This window comes from Ursus americanus, chromosome 2 (genome assembly GCF_024610735.1).
Source record: "Ursus americanus isolate L20-20 chromosome 2, mUrsAme1.1.p, whole genome shotgun sequence".
Classification (NCBI taxonomy): domain Eukaryota; kingdom Metazoa; phylum Chordata; class Mammalia; order Carnivora; family Ursidae; genus Ursus; species Ursus americanus.
Window position 1 is genome coordinate 54,888,890 of NC_142128.1, and position 19,669 is coordinate 54,908,558.

Below are 19,669 nucleotides of genomic sequence, written 5' to 3' on the forward strand. Positions count from 1 at the left end.
CGTCGGGAAGTCGGCGTTATCCAAGCTCACCCAGATCCTGAACTTTCTCCTGTAAATAAATAAACAAAACGAACTTTAAAAATCCCCCAGAGGCTTCTTTTTAAAGTAGTTTTCTTGAATTTAACTTCTTATAGCTAATTTGAATAATTAGTTTAGATAAGCCTCTTAAAGCAGATGCATTTAAATGAAATCAGGGCACATGTCCTTTTGGCTTTGGCGCAAGATTCAAACTAGCTTTCTTTTTGGCTCAATTAAAAGTCATCTTTAAAAAATACAGATTTATTGTCTGGATGCAGTTCTGATGGTTACGTGGTTCACTGGACAGACAGAAAGATCTAATGCTAAGCAACGCATCTGCCTCTCTGTCTCAATTAATAAACCACAGAATTTATACATGCTATTAATATTCATAGTAATTGTACTGGGTTAAACCCTATCACGTGTGTGTATACATAGAAATGAAACCAGAGTTATGCAGTTTCAGAGGAAAATATTAGGCAATTTCTGTTTCGGAGGCTGTTAAAAAGATTCGTGCAATTTATTGACCACCATTAGGAGACCCCAAAATGTTAACCTATAACTATGTGTTTTTTTATTTTAGGAAATGTGCCAGCACATTAAAGAACATAATACTTGAAAGCTTGTTTCACATTTAATAGCAGTAATAACCGATAGCATAAATAGGTGAAAATAATATATCTGCTCATTTTGACATATGTGTCCGTCTAATCATTCTAAATGAGTGTGCTCATCACACGACTCCCTTTCAACCTCTGATTAAAATGTAACATTGACTACAGGATTATAGAGCGGACTTAATTTTACTGACTGTTTTAACAGTTGTCACAGCTGTTGGAAGAAGGAAAGGCAATTGAAACACTCCAAAACAGGCAAGGCGAGGAGGGAACAGTTTAGTAAATTCAGCCTGATCATTGAAATCCAAACATTGCAGATGAAACAGATTTGTGTTTTAAAATTCCTCTTTGGAGCTAGGCAAGTTTTATTTTGTATGGTCCACTCTTCCTGTGTCAGGGTTTTGATTTTTTTTTCTTTTCTCGGCCTTGTCTCTCCTTACTAAAAGCTAATGTAAATTGAAACACAACTATCCAAAAGTAATACTATAATGTCAAAAATACATGAGATGAAAGTAGGCAGGAAGGAAAAATTTGTACAGTAACAACAACAACAACAAGCCTAAATCTGAGTGGATACAATTTTTTTTTTTTAAAGATAGGAGCTTGCCTAAATCACTTTAGATGTGATATTATTTGAAAACTATGAACAGACACTTTAAGTTTATTTTTCTAAGAAAGAACACTTAAACTCCAGACTTGGAGCTCATATTACTTTTCCTCCTGTTTCTTCTCTGTATATCTGTTGAAAACACCTGCAGCCTTAAAGGTAGGTGGTGTAGGTGGCGTTTTCAGATGATTTCTTTGTAAATTGCTGCAAGTGACAACTAGCTGCACTCAGGGGTGAGTGTTCTTGAGCTGTAGAATCTTGTAACCTTGCCCATCACAGCACTAGAGTGAACAGATTAATTCTATTTTTCTGAAAATTTAATAGCCACTGCACATATCCCAAACTATAGATAGTCAAAATAGCCAGATAGTGTATATTATGTAACATGTGATTTTCTCCTTGGAGTAAGCAAAAATAAGTGTTCCTGAGTTAATGGAATAAATGTGGAATGGGAGTGGTGAATAAATGATGGGTACCCCATGTTTCACCAGCCCTTTGTGTCAGTGTATTTATGTATTACCTTATATACATTTGGTGGTTAAGTTTAGAAATCCTCCTTTTGCAGAAGGGGCTGGAAAACAGCTTTCCCTTTCCTGGGCAGAGGGAAGGGTGATGGTGTTGGCTGGTTCTTATAGTGATGGTTTCTCATCTTAATGTGTTTATGGCACTGCTGCTTTATTTACTGAGCCTTGTGTGTTGCAGCGGTAATTAACCCATGTTATTAGCAAAGCCCTTGTGGATATCCATTAATTCTCTTGCATGGATGATCATTTTTCCAGTGTTTTCCCCCCAATAAGGTATCATTGTTCTTTTTTTTTAATTCTAAATTGACGGCCTTTGATATATTTCTTTGATTTAATCTGACCTGTAATATATATTGACCACCTTATAAAAAAGGATATTGTAATTCAGCTTTTAAAAATGCTAATAGAAGCTGGAGAAAGGATTTTTTCCCCCTTTGGTTTTCTTTTCAAAGTAAAAAAGAAAAGAAATTAAGCTTGAAAAAGGAAATAATATAGGAAATCAGGTTTAACTCCAGGTTTTCCAGGTTTTAGAATTTACGATAACTTGGGGTCTTTTAGGTCTTTGAGGTCTTTTAATCAGATTTTTACTTAGTTAATAACACTTGAGGCATTTTTATAAAATATTGAGCCAGCAGAAAAATACTTGTGCTTCCTGTGCTGAGAAAAGATAAGGACCATCTCATTAGCTGGGCCATACTTTTGCAATTAATTTTAGATACATGGTGCTATTCATCAAAGAGGGCAGGTAACTTCTCTATGAGTCTATTTAACAATACTTTCACAATACCTTACTCCTGCAAGAACTACAGACAAAGAAGAGACCTTTCTTTTGGAAGGTAGGCATAATGCCCAGTCTCAAGTCCGTATCACTTGTGAAAAATTCCTCAACATTTGTTTTAGCCTAGTGACTAAAAAAAAATATTTCTTTGTTTTACTTTTAAAGCGCTGTGCAGCACTGAAGGTTTTGCTTATATGATTTCATAAAACAAATTCAGATCTGTGCTTATGGTTGATACTTTGTCAGACAAGTGGCAATTATTAGCAATGGTTTCTGTGAAACCAATTAATATCAAATAAACTTTTTAGAACCGCCTATTAAGCATTTAGAAATAAGAGAAGAACATCGAGGTATTTCTATAGAACTTTAAAGTCATTGCAGTAGATAAGCTTGGCTTGGAATTTTGCTTCATAGCAAATTCATGCAAGAGAGAAACAATACAACGTTGATCTGTTCTAAGTGCATATGAGCTCCGGCCCTAGCCAGCTCTCTGGAGAAAATCTTTGATTACACTCGCCCAGTTTGTTCAGTTTTTATCTCTTTTACATCCCCTGGCCTTGTATTAAATTGTCATTGTCCTAAAGCACAGGAGATAGAAATGAATGGCCGTTCTCTACATTCTCTGACAGTGAAATATTTAGGTTCTCTTTCTCCAATCATACTTATGTGTATATTTGATAGTGTAGGGATGACACCAGCCATGTCTGCCGCTTCTCATTCTCCTCACTGCATTTTGTATGTTTTGCTGTTGATTATTTTCATCGCCATGTGTACATGGATATACATGGTCTGTACTCTTATAAATACATCAATACCGTATGGTACTTTAAAATCCGAAGCAGTCGGTAGAATACACACACGTGTGTGTTTGCCTGTATGGTATGCACGTGAAATATGTACCTATATGGGGAGAAGTGCATGTGTAGCATACTGTAGGTAGGCTGCTAAGAGTGTTCATTACATATATATAGTAAAGTGAATCTCAAGTATTTTTCTGATCGATTCGTTGCCAGTTCAATTTGCCAGGCATGATTTTAACCTGGAATTAGTGTTTCGGGTATTTGCCAGGTCTGATTTTAAACTAAATTGATTTAATTATATAGAAAGACAGGTAACAGGTAACCTAATAAGTTAATTTGTTTCTGATTTTATGAATTTTTAACTATGATCATTCGTAAATTCAAAAGCTGGTAATCATAAATAATTTGTAAAATAGGAAATAAGCTACTAATATTAAATGCATAATTTAATGGTTTGGGCCTATGTCCAAGAAATAGTTTTGAATCAGCTCTTGGCTGCATTCTTTTTTTTTTTTTTTTTAATACAAGAGCCTGACAAATATATCTGAATGTGAACATGATAGCTCTCAGATAAATGCATAAATAGGAATTTTATTTATCTGCATTACATAAATATGTCATTTCCTCTTTTTTTTTTTTTTTTTTTTACTGAAAGCAAATCTAGAAAACTAGTAAGTGTTCTATTTCTCTAAAGTGCATCACAGATTTCAGAGTTTTTGAATTTTACTCTAAGGGATGAGTTTAGAGATCTTCGGTTTTGCTTAGTAAATCTGAGTGAGTGTTGAGAAAGAACACTTAGTCAACTGCTCTTTCTGTTGTAATTCTTGTTCTTATTTATATTCTTGCTTAAATTCCTAGATTCATTTCCTATCTTTACTTGTATGTATAGCACTTAAACAAATTTAATGTTTCTCTCTCTTTTTTTTTTTTAATCCTACTGTTTCTTTTTGCCAAACCATCAGATCAAAGTTAGCTTCTTTATTATCTGAGGGTGAGAAGTGACAGCCTTTGCCTTTTGAAGGATTTGCCTGGCATCACATTCTTGTTTCAAGTTCATTTTAGACTTCTACTTTCTAAGATCTAGGAAACCTCAGCTACTAAAAATATTTTCCATTCAGAGTTTTAGCAAACACATCTTTCCTCTCTACTTTTTCTTTACAGAAGTGCCAGGTGTTTCTTTTTCTCTGATTTGGACAATATTTCTCAGTATTTTCCAAATGTATTTTCTAATCAATTATATAAAACCATCAATTTGAGAGGATTTAGGTTTTGTGGTGTGGTGTGTGTGTATATGTGTGTATATGTGTGCGTGTATGTGTGTGTGTGTTTGTATGTACCTGTGTACACGTATGCATGCCTCAGTCCCCCTTTTAATGAAAACATTTAAAAAATGTTTGGAGGAAACTTGCTTTTTATGTTTTGATTTCTTCAGATGCCATGTCATCTTAATTGATGGCAACACACATATATTTGGAAGATAAGTCACTAAGGCAAAGCATTAAAAGAAAAGGTGCAGTTTTAAGGAGATGGACTTCTCACTGGTCAATTAAAGGGCGCTTCAATATACTGGCATGGATCTAGCTGTGCATATGAATACAGATATGCAACATTCAGCCCTGGCCATCAGAAATGCAGCCTCTGGCTGTGGCTTTGGCATTTAAAATCTCTTTCATACTTAAAGTGTTAACCTCATGAAGAGCCTACCTAGGATTAGATTACGTTGTAAAAAAAAAAAAAAGAAGAACTTAAAAGTAAATGTATATTTTAATTATCAAAGGCAGTCTTTGTCGTAACGTTCTTCTGTGCCTTCTCGTACCGCTGTGAGTGACACAGAATTGCATATATACTTTTCATCATTTTGATTGGAAGCACACATTGTGTGTAATATGGTTTGGCAGCACTTACCTAGCCAAAGAAAACAAATTAATACTAGGCATACTGAAGGCTGTCAGGCATATCACAGATGTGTCAATTTAACTTTGCTTCATCATACACCTTCTCCGCAAACAACTGGTTAAGATGGTGCTAAATAAAAGGGAAGCTACCGATAAATTCTCACACTATAGCAGAGATGGATGGCGGGTAGCAGTGTAATGAAAACCAGCTTGCTTGTGTACTTCTCTTTAAAACTCTGTGGGGATACAGACGGCATAGACAATAATGAAGTTTGTACCCCCCAGAAAAGGGAGGATAGCTTAAACTTGTTCAAATCTTTCTACTCTTTTGGAAGTAACAAAGGGATTTCTTGTTTTAAAAGTCTCTGAGGTGGTGAACCTCAGTTCCTTCTAAGTGTGAAGTAAATAAAGACTTGAAGAAGTGGAGACTCAGAAGGAGCATGGGCAATCCATCTTTAACAAGGGACATCTCTTTTTGTTGCACTTTGCATACATTTTCTGAGGGAGAAAAAAAAAAACTTGTGCTTTCTTTTTGTGTGGCTTATTCAAAATGCAAAAAGAAAAATGAAATTTGAAAAAGAACTTATGCACAGAAAATAGGCAGACACATTTAAATTTTTTTCTCCTCCATGATCAGATGGTTCCCTTGTACATGAAAATTGATTTTTCATTGATTCTAGGAAGATTTTACTTATGGATAATGGCTTTTGAGAATTTAAACAAAAGGCACATTACATAAATATATTTACTTTGCTTTTAATACTCCCAAGGTGAATTAAAATGCTTTAAAAGGTGCTCTTTCCAAGGCAGTTATTATATTTACATTTTATATTTATAAGAATTTATTTGACTTTGAAAAGTGTCTAAAATTATATCCACAGTTAGCAAAAATAGTGAATAATATGAAAAATTACAGAGACCAAGGTACTCATTTAGAGAAAAGAATCCAGATATGGGGTTGTTTAATCAATGGCCCTTTGCCCCCCGTAATTCCAAATTACCATAGAACTTTAACTTCTCCAAAAATGTAAGCTGGCTGTGTTAAATTATGTTTGTTTTTCCATAAATGAAGGAATTCTCTGACAATGCTTTCTTCATCATCACTAATCTATTAAAGTAGAACAGATATTTTGAGGAGGAATATTATGCCTGTAACTATTCATGACCAAAGAAAGGGAAAGATACCTAATGGTTGATGAGAATCGTGTCTTTTCCTATGAGAAAGTGACTGTATACAGTTGGTGGTGGGTCCAATAAATGACGGAAGCATCCCTTTATCCATAGATTTAAGTGAGACCTGCCTCGTCAGTCATGGGATCATAGTGTCACAGATGGAAAAGCAACCATCAGCTGAATTGTACTGAACGACACACTTGGCTAATTCATCTTATTGCTCTACGCATCTAAGGAAAGGCTCATTCTATTCTTGGAGTCTAGACAGAATCAGGAGTTGGGCTCAGGTGGGAGCATGTGGCCGCCTTTTTCTGTTCTCTCCTAGCCGTTCAGCAAAGGGAGGTGAGGAACAAATGGCCAATTTATGCCCAGAAGCCCAAGCAGAGATTCTTCCCCAGGGTCAGAAATTTATTATTCGGTTGTTCAAGTACATTTTAGATTTCTCTTATGTTCTATAAATGTCATTGTTGTCTTTCATGCTCCAAAGAACTACCCATAAATGATTAGGTATGTCTCTCAATTCGTATGAACCATGAACTGGTATAAGCATTTTTTAATAGATAGAAATGGAGAGCAGATCCCCTACTTAGGTTAGCCTGGATGATGATTCTTTCCTCATACCTTTATATAGAACTGTTCAGTTGGTTAAATCTGAAGAATAAGAAAAATACCAAGAGGTTACACACTCTCAAATTGTATTTTTTTTATTTTTTTTATTTCCTTATAGTGAACAAACTTTAATGTCTAGAGCATTTATGAGGGTTTTAATGATTGGAAAATCTGTCCTGAGAATGTGGTCACCATATGTGACAGCCTTGCTTTCTATCTTGTCTTCAGTTTATGGGGTAAGTTCGGTGATATTGTCTATTGTCTTACTTTGCTTACGTTATAGAACCTCTCTGCCTCTACATTGAGATAATCTAAAATGTGGGGGAAATGCCTGCTCAGTTCTTAAAAACTTCCCTCAACCCCCTCAATTGCAGCGATATTTTCCTTTAAAATTTCTGTTTCTGTTCATCTGTTTTGCTAAAGGATCATTTACTTTGATTAAAGGTAAGTACGAGATTCATCGTATTTGCATACACAATATATTTTAACCCCCCCTTGAATTCCAAAGAGATGGCCTTCAACTTTCCATATTTGTTTTCCTTTTGTTTCTGTTTGTTGTACATTCTAGTTGAGTGCTTTTATGGTGTTTTCTTGATTGTTGTCAGTTTGGGGTACTCCCTGCTGACGTTTTTGTTAAGTTAATGTCCTAGCACAAAAATCCCTGGCAAACTGGAGTCTGGCTACAGGGTGTGGAAGATACAGCTTCTGTGTGATTGTGTGTAAATACAGTTAGTTAGTTGGGGGTTTATCAGATAGCTTGGCAGAAGGAGAGAGGAGAAGCACAAACTGTTTTCAGTAACTGTGCTGTTCATACACCTGATAAGATTGAGAGAGCTTTTCGAAATGCTGATAGGCTTTGAATAAGAAAAGAATAATCACTCTGTTACTGGCACCAGCTTATCGGAAACGAAGTAAAATGCCAACACTTTTACATTAGCAAAAGTAAATGTTTTAGACACTCTGTGCCTTTTTTCATTCAAGTTAAATAGTACGGGTGCTTTTGAGTGTGCCATAATGAATAGAAGGATTTATTACCTTGACTAAATTACAGGTGAATATGTTGATAAAAGAACCTTCAGCATCAACAGCAGCTTCTTTGATAAGCAGGTGCTTCTAGGCTGTACATTCTCTGGAGAAATTAAGTATGCCTTTTTCCACTCCAATTCTATTAAACATCATTTCTGATGTTGGAAGATGCAGTTATGTCCTGTGTCAGTCGAGTCCCCTTGTTTTCCAGCAGATGGGTGACAGGCATTTGAAACTTAGCTTATCAGACTTGTAAAATGCTAGCGTGCTGTTGTTAAATAAGTTAGGGCACGTGGACGACGTGTATGTCACTTGTGCTGAACCAGCAAAGTCCTATCTAAGAAACCTTGTTTTTTTCCTCAGGAACGGGATGAGATTAATTATAAATTTAGAATGCTTTAATGAGCAGATAAATGCATTTGTCCAAGGCACAGCCCATCTTAAAGCACCTCCCCTTACAAAGAGAGAGATATTGGTTTTGCTCTCAATATAAACCATTAACTTTCCCAGTGCAGCCATCTTCTCCTCTTTGTAATTTGACGCCTACAAATAATTTGGTGTATTCAGATTTGATAAATGATAGTGCAAGAGCAGATTGATTGATTTTGGATTACTATTGATTACTCTCAATGAGATCACTGTGACACACTCGGATCAATAGTATTCGATTAAGCAAGGCACCACCGTTCTATACATGCAGCGGCAGTGGGGAATTCAGGAACAGAATGTTCACAAGCTGATAAATTGACAAAGCGTTCAGCTTTAAATAGCCCTTTGTTCAGCACTGGTTCCTTAAAATATATTTCACTGGAAAGTTCGTTTTTGCAACTCTGGGCCTTTCTGTGGAAGAAAGGTCATCAGTTTAAGGTTTATTAAATTTTAACTAAAAACAACTGGGCTCCATTTAGGTGTAAAATAATTTAAGTACTTACTGCAGGCAACCTTCATGCTTTTGAGCTGTTGCTCAAAGGTTTCATTCTTTTATGAAGATGTCAATTGTAAACATAAAAATGCATCACTGGAAATGTAATGGTTTAAGATTCAAACCGAAATAAAAATTCCTGCCCGAGGAAAGCACTCTCATCAAAATAAGGTGGTCTTAACTTTCCTCAGAAGTGGGCGTGCTCGGGAGCTGAGCTGTGGGGAGGCAGCAGGTGGAGGGCCTTGATCAAGCACCAGCCACTGCCGCTTTCTCCTCCTTATCACACGGGGTGTTCATCGTGTCGCCAGTACTACAGGCAAAACACTGAATATCACTTGATCTCAAAGCTGCAACGACTCCTGATACGCCGCAGTGTTTCTGTCCTGAGCAAACTTACAGAGTCGCCAGGGGGAAAAGACTCAGGTCCTTCGGTGAAGGATCACGGGAGAGATTTTTTCCATCCTATTCCATCCTGGTGCCCTCTTGGCGCTTGGCATGAAACATGTGCTCTTCTGTTCTATGGGGTTACCTCTCAAAAAAGTGAGTCTTATAGGAAACACTCCACTGAAAATGTGACCCATCCGGTGTGCAAAACTTGATTTCCAGAGAAATTTTGACTGCGAGGGCCTGAGTACCCCAGATCGTCACAGGTTCAAGTTCGAAATATACTTCGATCAGTTGTCCCATTTCGATAATAATGAAACGAAACGAACAAAACGAAACTAGGGGTGGCACTCTGAGGGAAAATCAGGAGGAAAGTCAAGTTTGAAATCATGAAATTCCCTGACAAAACTTCAGCCTTTTTTTGCGTGAAAGTGAGAGAATAGGATTCTACTTATATTTTCATGAAACCACATGAAATTGCCATTTTTGTAGGTCAAGAAATAGTCACCTATCAGCATTTTCGTGTGATTCAACATAATAATTGAATTTATTCCTCTACTGTTCGTATTATGTAAACAGATTGAAAGGGACAACTCTTATTTTTTTAAATTTTATTTTATGATGGGCTGTGTCAGGTTATGGGAGACACATGTATTCTGTCTACAGTTAAGGCAAATATATCATAGTATTATTTTTAACACCGATATTTGTTTTCTTTTACACTTGAGAGAGTTCCCAAGTAGACAGTATTATGCACGCTGAAAAAGTATGCATTTATCTGGCTTCTCACCTGTTGTAGCTAAGCAGCTTCTGAGAATCCCTGTGACTTTTTCCTCTGCCAAGGAAGAGCACAGCACAAGCAAGGGAGTAGGCTCACGTGCTGAGCCTCCAAAAAAGAGCACATTGCTAAGGGTAGATAGGAAACAAATTGGGGAAAAGATGCCGACACCTCAAGCATTTCATCCTCGCTTCATTCATTAGCAGAACCTTAACATGCTAGTTAGCACTTTGCACGCTTCCCCCCAGAGAAGTATTAAAACTGTGCTCCATTAAATCTGCACCATTGTGGGTGAGGCAGACGCAGAAAGCCCTGACTTGGCCGCGGAGCCCATGATGCTTTATTGGCTGTGGCAGGTAGAAAAGGTGCTTCGGGAGATGTAATAAAGCGATCCCAGAGTTCCCATTTGACCCCTCAGATGTGCCGCTCATCCTGGAGCCGTGCCGTGCTGGCCAGCAGGGGCTTTCTGGGCCCACCTGTAGGCAGAGTCCAGCTTCCAGAGAGGAAGGAAATGGGCTTGGGATCTGTAGGCAGGAGAGAGGGGCCCCCGTGCCGCTGTGGGCCATGTCAGCCCCAAGTGCATCCTGACTTAGGGTCATGTCAGGACTGGGTCAGTTTTTCTCACTCTGGGTAAGCGCACGGCAACTTATGTCTTGTTTCGGAGCAGAGGAGGGTGGGCATCGTTTACTGCAAACTTGATTGAGTGGATGCCTCCAACTGGTCCCACTGTCAGTCTCGGAGTTTTTCCTCAGTAGTGTATTCCCCCCTGTCTGTGGCACTGAATTTGATTTATCGCTGGTACTAAGATCAAAAAAGAAGTCATTCCTTTTGATGTTTGCTATTAGGCACATGCAGTGCAGGGTGGGAGGCTGGGGGAGAGCGGTCGTAGCATCCAAGTCACTGTCCTGGTCACACGGTGGCCACTGATGGTGCAACATATATTTTGTATCTCTGTTCATTTTGGATGTAAAATGCTATGAGTAGAGAGGTTAGCCATAGGGCATTTAAAATTCCTATTTAGGTTTGTTTCGGGTACAGATTCTTTGGGGAAGGACACAAAGCGTGTGTACACCTGATTAGGACACATTTTTGTTTAAACTGCACGGGCGTTAATTTCACCAAAAGCCGTACAAAGCTGAGGACTATAAATGAGCCAATGGGGTTCAGTCTTTCTTTCAAAAAAGAGCAATTGGTTGCATTTATTGTTGGGTGACTAACTTGGGACATCGGAGGCTTATTTGCAAACAAGAGGAAAGATTTGCCGGGGTCGGCTTGTCCCGTCTTCTGGACCCTGGTCAGGCTTTGTTTGCAGCTCTGTACAGTAGCTTTTGTCCAGCTTCTCTGTGAGTGGGATTTCTCTGAGCAGCGTGAGCCCCAGCCCATCAGCAGGCTGCTAGTCAGCAGCAGGTGTGAACAACATAAAACAGGATTAACACTGAACCAAAGTGTGTACTAAAAACAGAACCCCTGCCTTGCTTTTAAAAGGACGGCAGGCCTGGAAGATAGAAGCCACTGTGGTCCCGTACACTCCGTGTTTACTAAACAGTGTTCAATGAACTATGCAAATGGCTAGGCCTGCAAGGAATCGTGTCCTCTCTCTGTCTCTCTCTCTCTCTCTTTTAAACTGTAAACTCAAAACTTCGGTAGAAAATTCTTCTTAGACTTTCAGAGGGGAAACACAAAACAGAACCAATGTGAGCTGGATAAATCTTGAACAAGGATTACAGTTAATATGGCAAAGGCACTGTCCTTACTTACTCTAAAGTTGATGGTTATTCAGTGTGCTGTTTTTCCAGCCTCTAAAAGATTTTATCGGTTGGTTTATCCTATGATTTTTGTGTGTGTTTAATTATGTGACTTCTTTATGTTTTTCACCTAGGGAGGTGAACCACAAAGAGGTAAAATAAGTAATTTTATTAGAGATTGTACCCCCTCTCCCCAAATTCTTTTTTTCAGTCAGTGATACCTACATATGAAGAAGAAAGCCAGCCGGCACACACAAAAAATCATAGTTAATTTAGGAAGACCGCATGGGTTTAACAAATTGGGCATTGCATCAAATTTATGGCATTTGAGTCACCTTATCAATATTTTGTTTAGGAAAGAGAAAAATGGCACTTAAAATATATTTCTCTTTTTAACTTTTGCTAATTATAGTATTTATTGTATGTTTGGATAAAATTTAAAAATTCGGATATCTGTGTTTTATCAGGTTTAGACTGACTTGTCTTATGGAGCTTTAGAAGTTGGTCACATCTAGGAGGGGGTCTGAAACGGGGAAATAATCCAACCAGTTAGAGAAATTGTATTATAAATAGATACATAAACACACACACACATATACAAACACATGCCTACACTATTCTTTCAGCACATGTAAAACAAATGTAGGGTTTTTTTGTGTGTATATTTAATGTCATTACTCTGATTTCTGACACAGCAAAAATATGTTCAACTGTAGATATTTATATACGATGGATCTGTTCGAGAATATCATATATACTGTACTAAAGGATAATTTTGAGATGTTAAAAATCACAATTATAATTTATCATTCACTTCGAGTAACATCTGATAACAAATATTACCTTTATTATCTTTTATATCCAGGCCTTAAATTGAAATTACCTTTCATTCCTTCACTCTTTGCTTTTACTTACTGTTTTTTTATTTTTAAAATAGCAGGTTTTTTTAGGTGAGACTTTGCTGCTTTTTATTTTAGAAGGAATATTGTCTGCCAGTTTAATTGTGGCAGTCTTAACACACATTGAATACACCGAGAATATCCAAATCATTATGAAATACATAAATTCTAAAATTATGTTTTAATTCCACAGTTACTATCTTTAAATGTTAACTTACAGCCATTTGCCTTATAATGCGTTTCTTTCTAAGAAATGTCCATCCGCTTCTGTTTAGTATTATTAAGTACCCTCTTAGTTAATTAGGTTGTGGGCAAATAGTTTAATGATAGTTAATAAAATCAAGTTTAAAAAATATCAGTTTAACATTGATTTTGGAAGTGTATTTTTCATAACCAACTCTCTGGTGTCAAATTGATGGCTTATAGTAACTTTTCATGTTGCATCAAAATTACATGCATTGTTTTGCAATTTTTTTAAATCATTAAAGTTATCAATTTAGTGCATTACACTACATTTTCTTGATCATTCATTCAAAACTATTTGTGTACAAGGACTGTCCTGGGGCCTGAGATCTTGAAATAAATGATAAAAATTATAAAACGATCTTGGGTGCATAAAAACCACTTAAAAATGTGGCTTTTTATACCAGTGTCTCTAGTTTAAACTTGGGTCAATCTTCAAAAATGATTTCAGGATTTTAGGTAGCAGGAGTTTTAAAACTTAAGCATACCGAAGAGTCCAGCCTAATTTTCTGGTTTTGGCTTTTTAGGACTGATACGAAGTTAGCACCATGAACACAGTCAGGAGTGGTACATTCAGATCCTGAGTATTTGAAGGGTGTGATTGCGGGGGGCGGCGGGGGGGTGGTGGTGGTCTTGGAGCAGTCAAGTCTGGCCTGGCCTGTGTTTCCTCAGCTAAAAAAGCCATTTTGACACTGCTTCCTTGTGAAGCCGTTGAGGATTTGATCACCAAAGTTGCCTTTACATCTTAAAATGCTCTGAATTCCTTGTATATGGTTTGTTTTTCAGAGTGGAAATGAGAGGGAAGTAAATGCTTTAAAAGATCATGTAAAAAAATATTTCATAGATCGTAGGGAAAGCAAGGGGGATTTATTTGAACTCTGGAAGGTTTATGTGGTTTGACTTTAAGGGAACGGTTTGAGTTCATAAACTCATTCTAATCAAAATAAATGACTATGGAAAGGTAGTTTCTGTAAGAAAACCTTGCCCTTAATCTTGAGATAATTTCACAGCTACCGTCTGTCCAGAATTCCTGCAAAACTGCCCCATAGAGTTCCCAGAAGCCTGGGATTTCAATTTGCCTGTCTCTGTGCAGCCTCTCTTCAGTGGATGCATTTTTATTAAAGTGTTTTATTTATTTATTTTTTTGAAGATACAGATTGGTTCGCTTCAGGTCATTAAAATTATTGTCTTTCACATTTTTAGGTGTTTATAATTAGATGATTAGTGAAGTTAGGTAATAAGATTTATATTGGCATCAGTTAAGTTTATAGAAGGATTAAAATCATGGTATCATGGTATCATTGCCAATCAGAATATGCCAGAAATATCTCCGGAGAATTTTTGTCAAGTGTTTATGCTCAATTAAAATTTATACTACATGTTACTGAGTGACTGTCTCATGATAGCTTGGCATCATGATGTTGTAAGCTTCCAATTGCAAGTGATAGGTAATGCAGTTTTTTTGTGTGTTTCAGTACCATAGAATTACAAACTTTGGAGGGGAAATGCCACACTTTTGGAAATGACACCAGAAATATAAGACAAAGAGCTGTCCCGGTTTGGGTATAGCTAATATTTTCTGTAATGCCAAAAAAATACAAGATTGTGGTTTTTATCTCTTCCACTCGATAGATAGATGCAAAGGGCAGCTTACCTTTATGTGAGACACTGCAGACGCGAGCTGAGTCATCAACTCACCTATGTTTTTGCTTCATTTGTGGTTTTGCAAAATATTTGTGAAAATGTTTCCCCCCACAGTCTTCTTGACTTCTCCGTGTCACTCCCTCTAATCCTCCTTTCTTCATTTTTTATTAAGCCGAGGTAAAATTTTGCCGTGGATGCATCCTTCTTTATGCATAGTGCCAAAATGCTTTGCGGAACCTTCACCAAAGTCTTAAAAAAAAAAAAAAAAAGAAAAGAAAAAGAAAAAAAAGAAAACCCACTAACAAAGCAACAGCATAAAACATCGGGGGTTGCTGGGGGGTGGGGGGCGGGGAGGAAGAGGGCAGCTGGTAATTTATGATTCCTCTAATATCACATGTAAAGGATTTGCCAGCGCCCCACTTCCACCCCACCCCCAAACTACACACCGCTCAGTGTTAGGATGATGATAATGTACCTGGAAGGAAAACGCAGTCCATGCCGAAGCAAGCAGCATCAGACAGGGCGCCTTGCCATCTGCCCCACCTGCTGCTTTTCTGAGTCCATCTGGTGACTGCAATAGCTCATTGTAGGCCTCTTCTGAGGAACATTCGGGCTGAAAAGCAGGCAGTGTGAATTATTTAGGTAGCTAGTATAAATAAATAGAGGGAAAGGAGAAGGGTAACAGGGGAAGGGTCTGAAAGCACCTCGTGCTCCCTTCGCCCTGGGTGCTTTGGAATGCTCAAATGCACGAAAGCATTTGATTTGCATATAGATTTAGATGTATAGATCATTGTGCAGATTACAAACCAATGAGTTTTATCTAGATTTAGATAGCGCTCAGCCTGCTTTGCACTTAAAATATGGCCAGCTTCAGGTAGGGAACCTTTGGGGACGTTCAGCATAAGTGAAATTGATGAAATGTAATATTTTTAGGCATTGATTTAGCAGAAATAAAACAACTGTGTGCCCTTTCTGAAACAGATGATTTTTGTGTGTGGGGGGGGCAACACATTTGACTTTTAGTGAATTGTGATTTATATATATTGTGTCTTCTTTTTTTTCTACTAGACAGAAACAATTAGAATAAATTTCTTTGTTAATTTTTATTTGTATATGTGGCCAGTCAAAAGTATTTAAGTTAGCTCTTATGTACAAAACACTCTCACCGAAATCAGTATGCACGTGAATATATACGAAGTATAAAATGAAAGACTTCAGTCCTAGAAATCTGTGTATGACTTTGTATTTTGGGGTCTGCATAAACCACATGGAGGGGAATTACCTGATTAATGCAAAATGAACTACTTAAATTGTAAACTGGAATCAAATAAGTCATTTATACTGAAATATATTATTGAAATAAGGAAAGCTTATCATATATATCTAACAAGGTGGGTTTATAAGGCTATAGTTGTCACTGAAGTGTAGGAAGATCTAGTTTGTATAAAAAATATTCTAAATCGTGGGGGTGCCCGGTGGGATCAGTCGATTAGAGCATGCTGTTCTTGGTCTCAGGGGCGTGAGTTCCAGCCCCACATAGGGTATACAGATTACTTAAAAAAAGAAAAAGTACACTTGTTGTCATGAACACTGAGCAATGTATAGAATTGTCCAATCACTATATTGTACACCTGAGAGTATTATAATACTGTATGTTAATTATGCTGGAATTAAAATTTAAAAATATTCTAAATTGTAAATGAAGGTTTAGAACTATGAATGGAATTGGGGGTCTCCAGACTTGAAACAGTCTGTTCCTGTTTTCTTTACTGAGACTCATTGAGAGGATAATATAAATTTAGGGTGGGAATGGGGGCTTCAGTTAAATGAGTTTATGATTCTTTATCTACTGTTCTCGTATTTTACTTTTTGATTAATACAAATGTATGGATAAGGTTATATGTTATTTATAGCCTGTTAATTTTTAACTGCAAGCCTAAAAAGGGGCTCCAGAGAGCTTGAAAAAGAGCATGTTTGGGGAATATTTTCTTCCCTGGTTCTGTATGTACAGAAAGCAGTGTGACGTCTTGTGCTCCAGAATAAACTGGAGTCTTTAGGGTTTGTTCACTCCATCCCATTTGACTCCATTCAGTTGCAAAGGGAAGTTAATGGATCTGCTTTTTTGAGCCAGTAAAGCTCTAGCCGGCACTTAAATAAGCAACATCTATCTGGAGCAAAATATGCATGAAAATGAATCATACTGCTAATTCAAAATAGAACCAGTAACCCACTTCATCTTTGTTCAGATAAAGTGCTTTTTATTCAAGGAAATTTATTTATAACCAATCTCTTTCCAAAAAGTATTTGAGATGACTCCTTTTTATCTGCATTTGAAACCATTTTCTGGTGCCAAAGGAAATGAGGTATTTGTCCTCAGCCAAGTAGCTCCGTAAAATTTAAGGGCACTAAATAAAATTCAGGACCATTCGGCAACAGCTAGTTCATCCCCTCACGCGCTCTTTCTGTCTTTGGCCCCACATTTCCTCCCTTGATCCCCCAGCTAGCTCTCTCCTCCGCTGAATCACATGACCCCCACCCCCAGCTTTTGAGAACATGCCATGATAAAAATACCCCCCCCCAAGAGTGTATTTTTCCACCATTAGTAACAAGGACTTTTACTTACTCTTCTTAAATTACCTTTTCCTGAAAAACAGTCTATTCCTCCCAGAGTCACTTGGATACTGTTTGCTGCTGACGGAATGCCTCCTCTTGCCAGGCAGAGGACAAAGTTAGCAGAGAGGTGAATTAATTAGAAGTAACATGTATGTATCAGTGGTAGTGGGAATTGACTCCGGGTTTAATCGCTAACTTCAGGGGACAGTTAAAGATATTTTGAGGCTCCATCGGCGTACAAAGTAATGAAATGTTTTAGAAAAAAAATATATCTGTACAAGAACACAGACTTTTGGGCAACCTGGGTGGCTCAGTCGGTTGAGGGACCGATTTCAGCTCAGGTCATGATCTCAGGGTCCACCCTCAATGCAGAGTCTCCTTGTCTCACTCCATCCCCCTGCTTGCATGCACTTTCTGCTCTCAAATAAATAAATAAAATCTTAAGAAAAAAAAAAGAACACAAACCTTTTACGTATTGCTTTCATTGCTCCTATTTACCATGACTTGTATTGCTCGTTTTTAAAATTTTGTTTTCATTGAAGATTTACAGGCAAGACTCCTCCTGAGTATTGTTTTATCTTTTTTTGTGTTCTGATGTTTGGGTGTTAGAAGGACTCTCCAGAATGGACAGGGCTAGCTTTATATTATCTTTGAATAATTCACATGCATATAATTTTGTCAGATCATGGGCTTGTGTTAGTTTTGCCTGGAACACATAAAAACTAACTTTACCCTATGATCATGATAAAAATATTCGTCGCGAAAAGAGGAGTTTAGAGTATATTTATTTCCATGAATTGCAGTGGAAACTTAGTAGCCGAACATGTATTGACAGGTCGTACTTGCTGTAAACATCACTTTTTAGCATTTTACGGATTTCTTCTTTCATCCTCTCTCATAAGACCAGAAGATCCATAATATGGATGTTAATTTTGCTTTTATTCAATCGGTATTTTCACTGAAGGTGTTACTTAAAGATCTGAATATCAGCTTTTAGAGAAAGCTTTGTGCCCAAATATTTGCAAGGAATTTTAAGAGAGAGATTTCATAAACTGTCAAGGAAAATACCCAGAAGGAAATTAATTAGTGTTACTACTTGCTTTTTAAGAGTGTTGACTTTATAATTATGTAGTCAGTTGGTAAGTCTAATGATTTCATTAGAACCAAAAAATAAATAAAATAAATGTTAATAAAAGCCTTCGTGTAACATATTATATATATTAAAAGTAAATCTCCTTTTAGTGGTTCTTGAAATTTGCCATTGACAGTTTAGTCAAATCAGCTATATTTCTGAAGGCTAGCTGCTTTGAATACTGCACTCTAATAACAGTTATGGTGTTATTAATTATATGGGATAAGTAGCAAATAGTAGCATCCATGTTGCTCCTTAATAGCCTCCCATAAAGAACTTCATTACCCCATTCATGGGGAAGAAGAGGGATAGTAATAATAAATCATGCGTATTTTTATGGGCTTATAAGTGGGGAGGGAAGGTGACTATTTGGGGTTTCCCCAAAGCAAGGCTAGTAATAGAATGGCATTTACTTAAGCACTGAAGATAGCACGGCCTGGTCATCTTTTGTTTTGGGGTGTCACAACTGGCCCAGGCATGATGCCAAATTTTTTTAGATTCTTAAAATGTGTAGATTAGAGCTAGGTTGTATTTGATGGGACAGAACCAATGGCAGGAGAGGAGACAGATCTGCTGATGAGTGCAAACAGAAGGAGCAGCATCTGTGCACACACAGGGATGAGGCAGGTAGGAGAAATCTCTCTGAGGGCCTTTCTGCTAAGCATTTCCTGTCAACATCTAGCAGAATGTCCTACGTTAATCTCAGGGTTGTAGTTAGAGGGTCATGTTGGGTACAGGTTTTAAAAATAATGCACTTTTTTTGAGATGGAAGATATTATGGTACTTTATTTTGGGATGGAAGATACTATGCTACAAACTATGGGTTTGGAAGCCAGAGAAATTTATGCTGTTACTTAAAATATGTTAAGTTTAATGATCTAATAAAGTAGCATGCAAAAAGTGTTTGGCGAGAGTGGGCACTCAATAAATATTTCATGCCCCTCCTGCTTTGCTTTTAATAATAGGGTTGTTCGTAGCACTAGAAGGAAAGTACAAAACTGAGATTTCACTTCTCAAAGCCAAATTAGCTTCTTACCTCAACCGACAAATTCTGAAGTTGAAATGAGTCATAATAAGGATTAGTCAGGGAAGCTTGAATTGAACCTATTTCTCGTGCATGTGTGACTCCTTATCAGTCTCCTACTACTTATAATTGCTGGATTCACTTTCTGAAATTAGCAAAGGGGAAAGCAAAGTAAAGACAGAAACCTAACCACTTGCAATTTTCTTCCCTGCCTAGAATGTTAGGGTAAGAATAGGAC

At 37.3% G+C, this 19,669-nt stretch overlaps 1 protein-coding gene across 34 annotated transcripts in view; it reads left to right on the forward strand.

Moving 5' to 3' along the window:
- The window catches only part of ESRRG (estrogen related receptor gamma), a 607,049-nt gene that overhangs the window by 385,593 nt on the left and 201,787 nt on the right, over positions 1 to 19,669 (forward strand). The window contains exon 2 of one of the 34 annotated variants that reach the window (XM_045809591.2): positions 7,140 to 7,257. The exons of the other annotated variants lie outside the window; for them this stretch is intronic. Coding sequence (XP_045665547.1) covers positions 7,253 to 7,257 — 5 coding nt within the window. The 5' untranslated portion in view covers positions 7,140 to 7,252. The remainder of the gene's footprint in view (positions 1 to 7,139; positions 7,258 to 19,669) is intronic. 34 annotated transcript variants of the gene reach the window in all.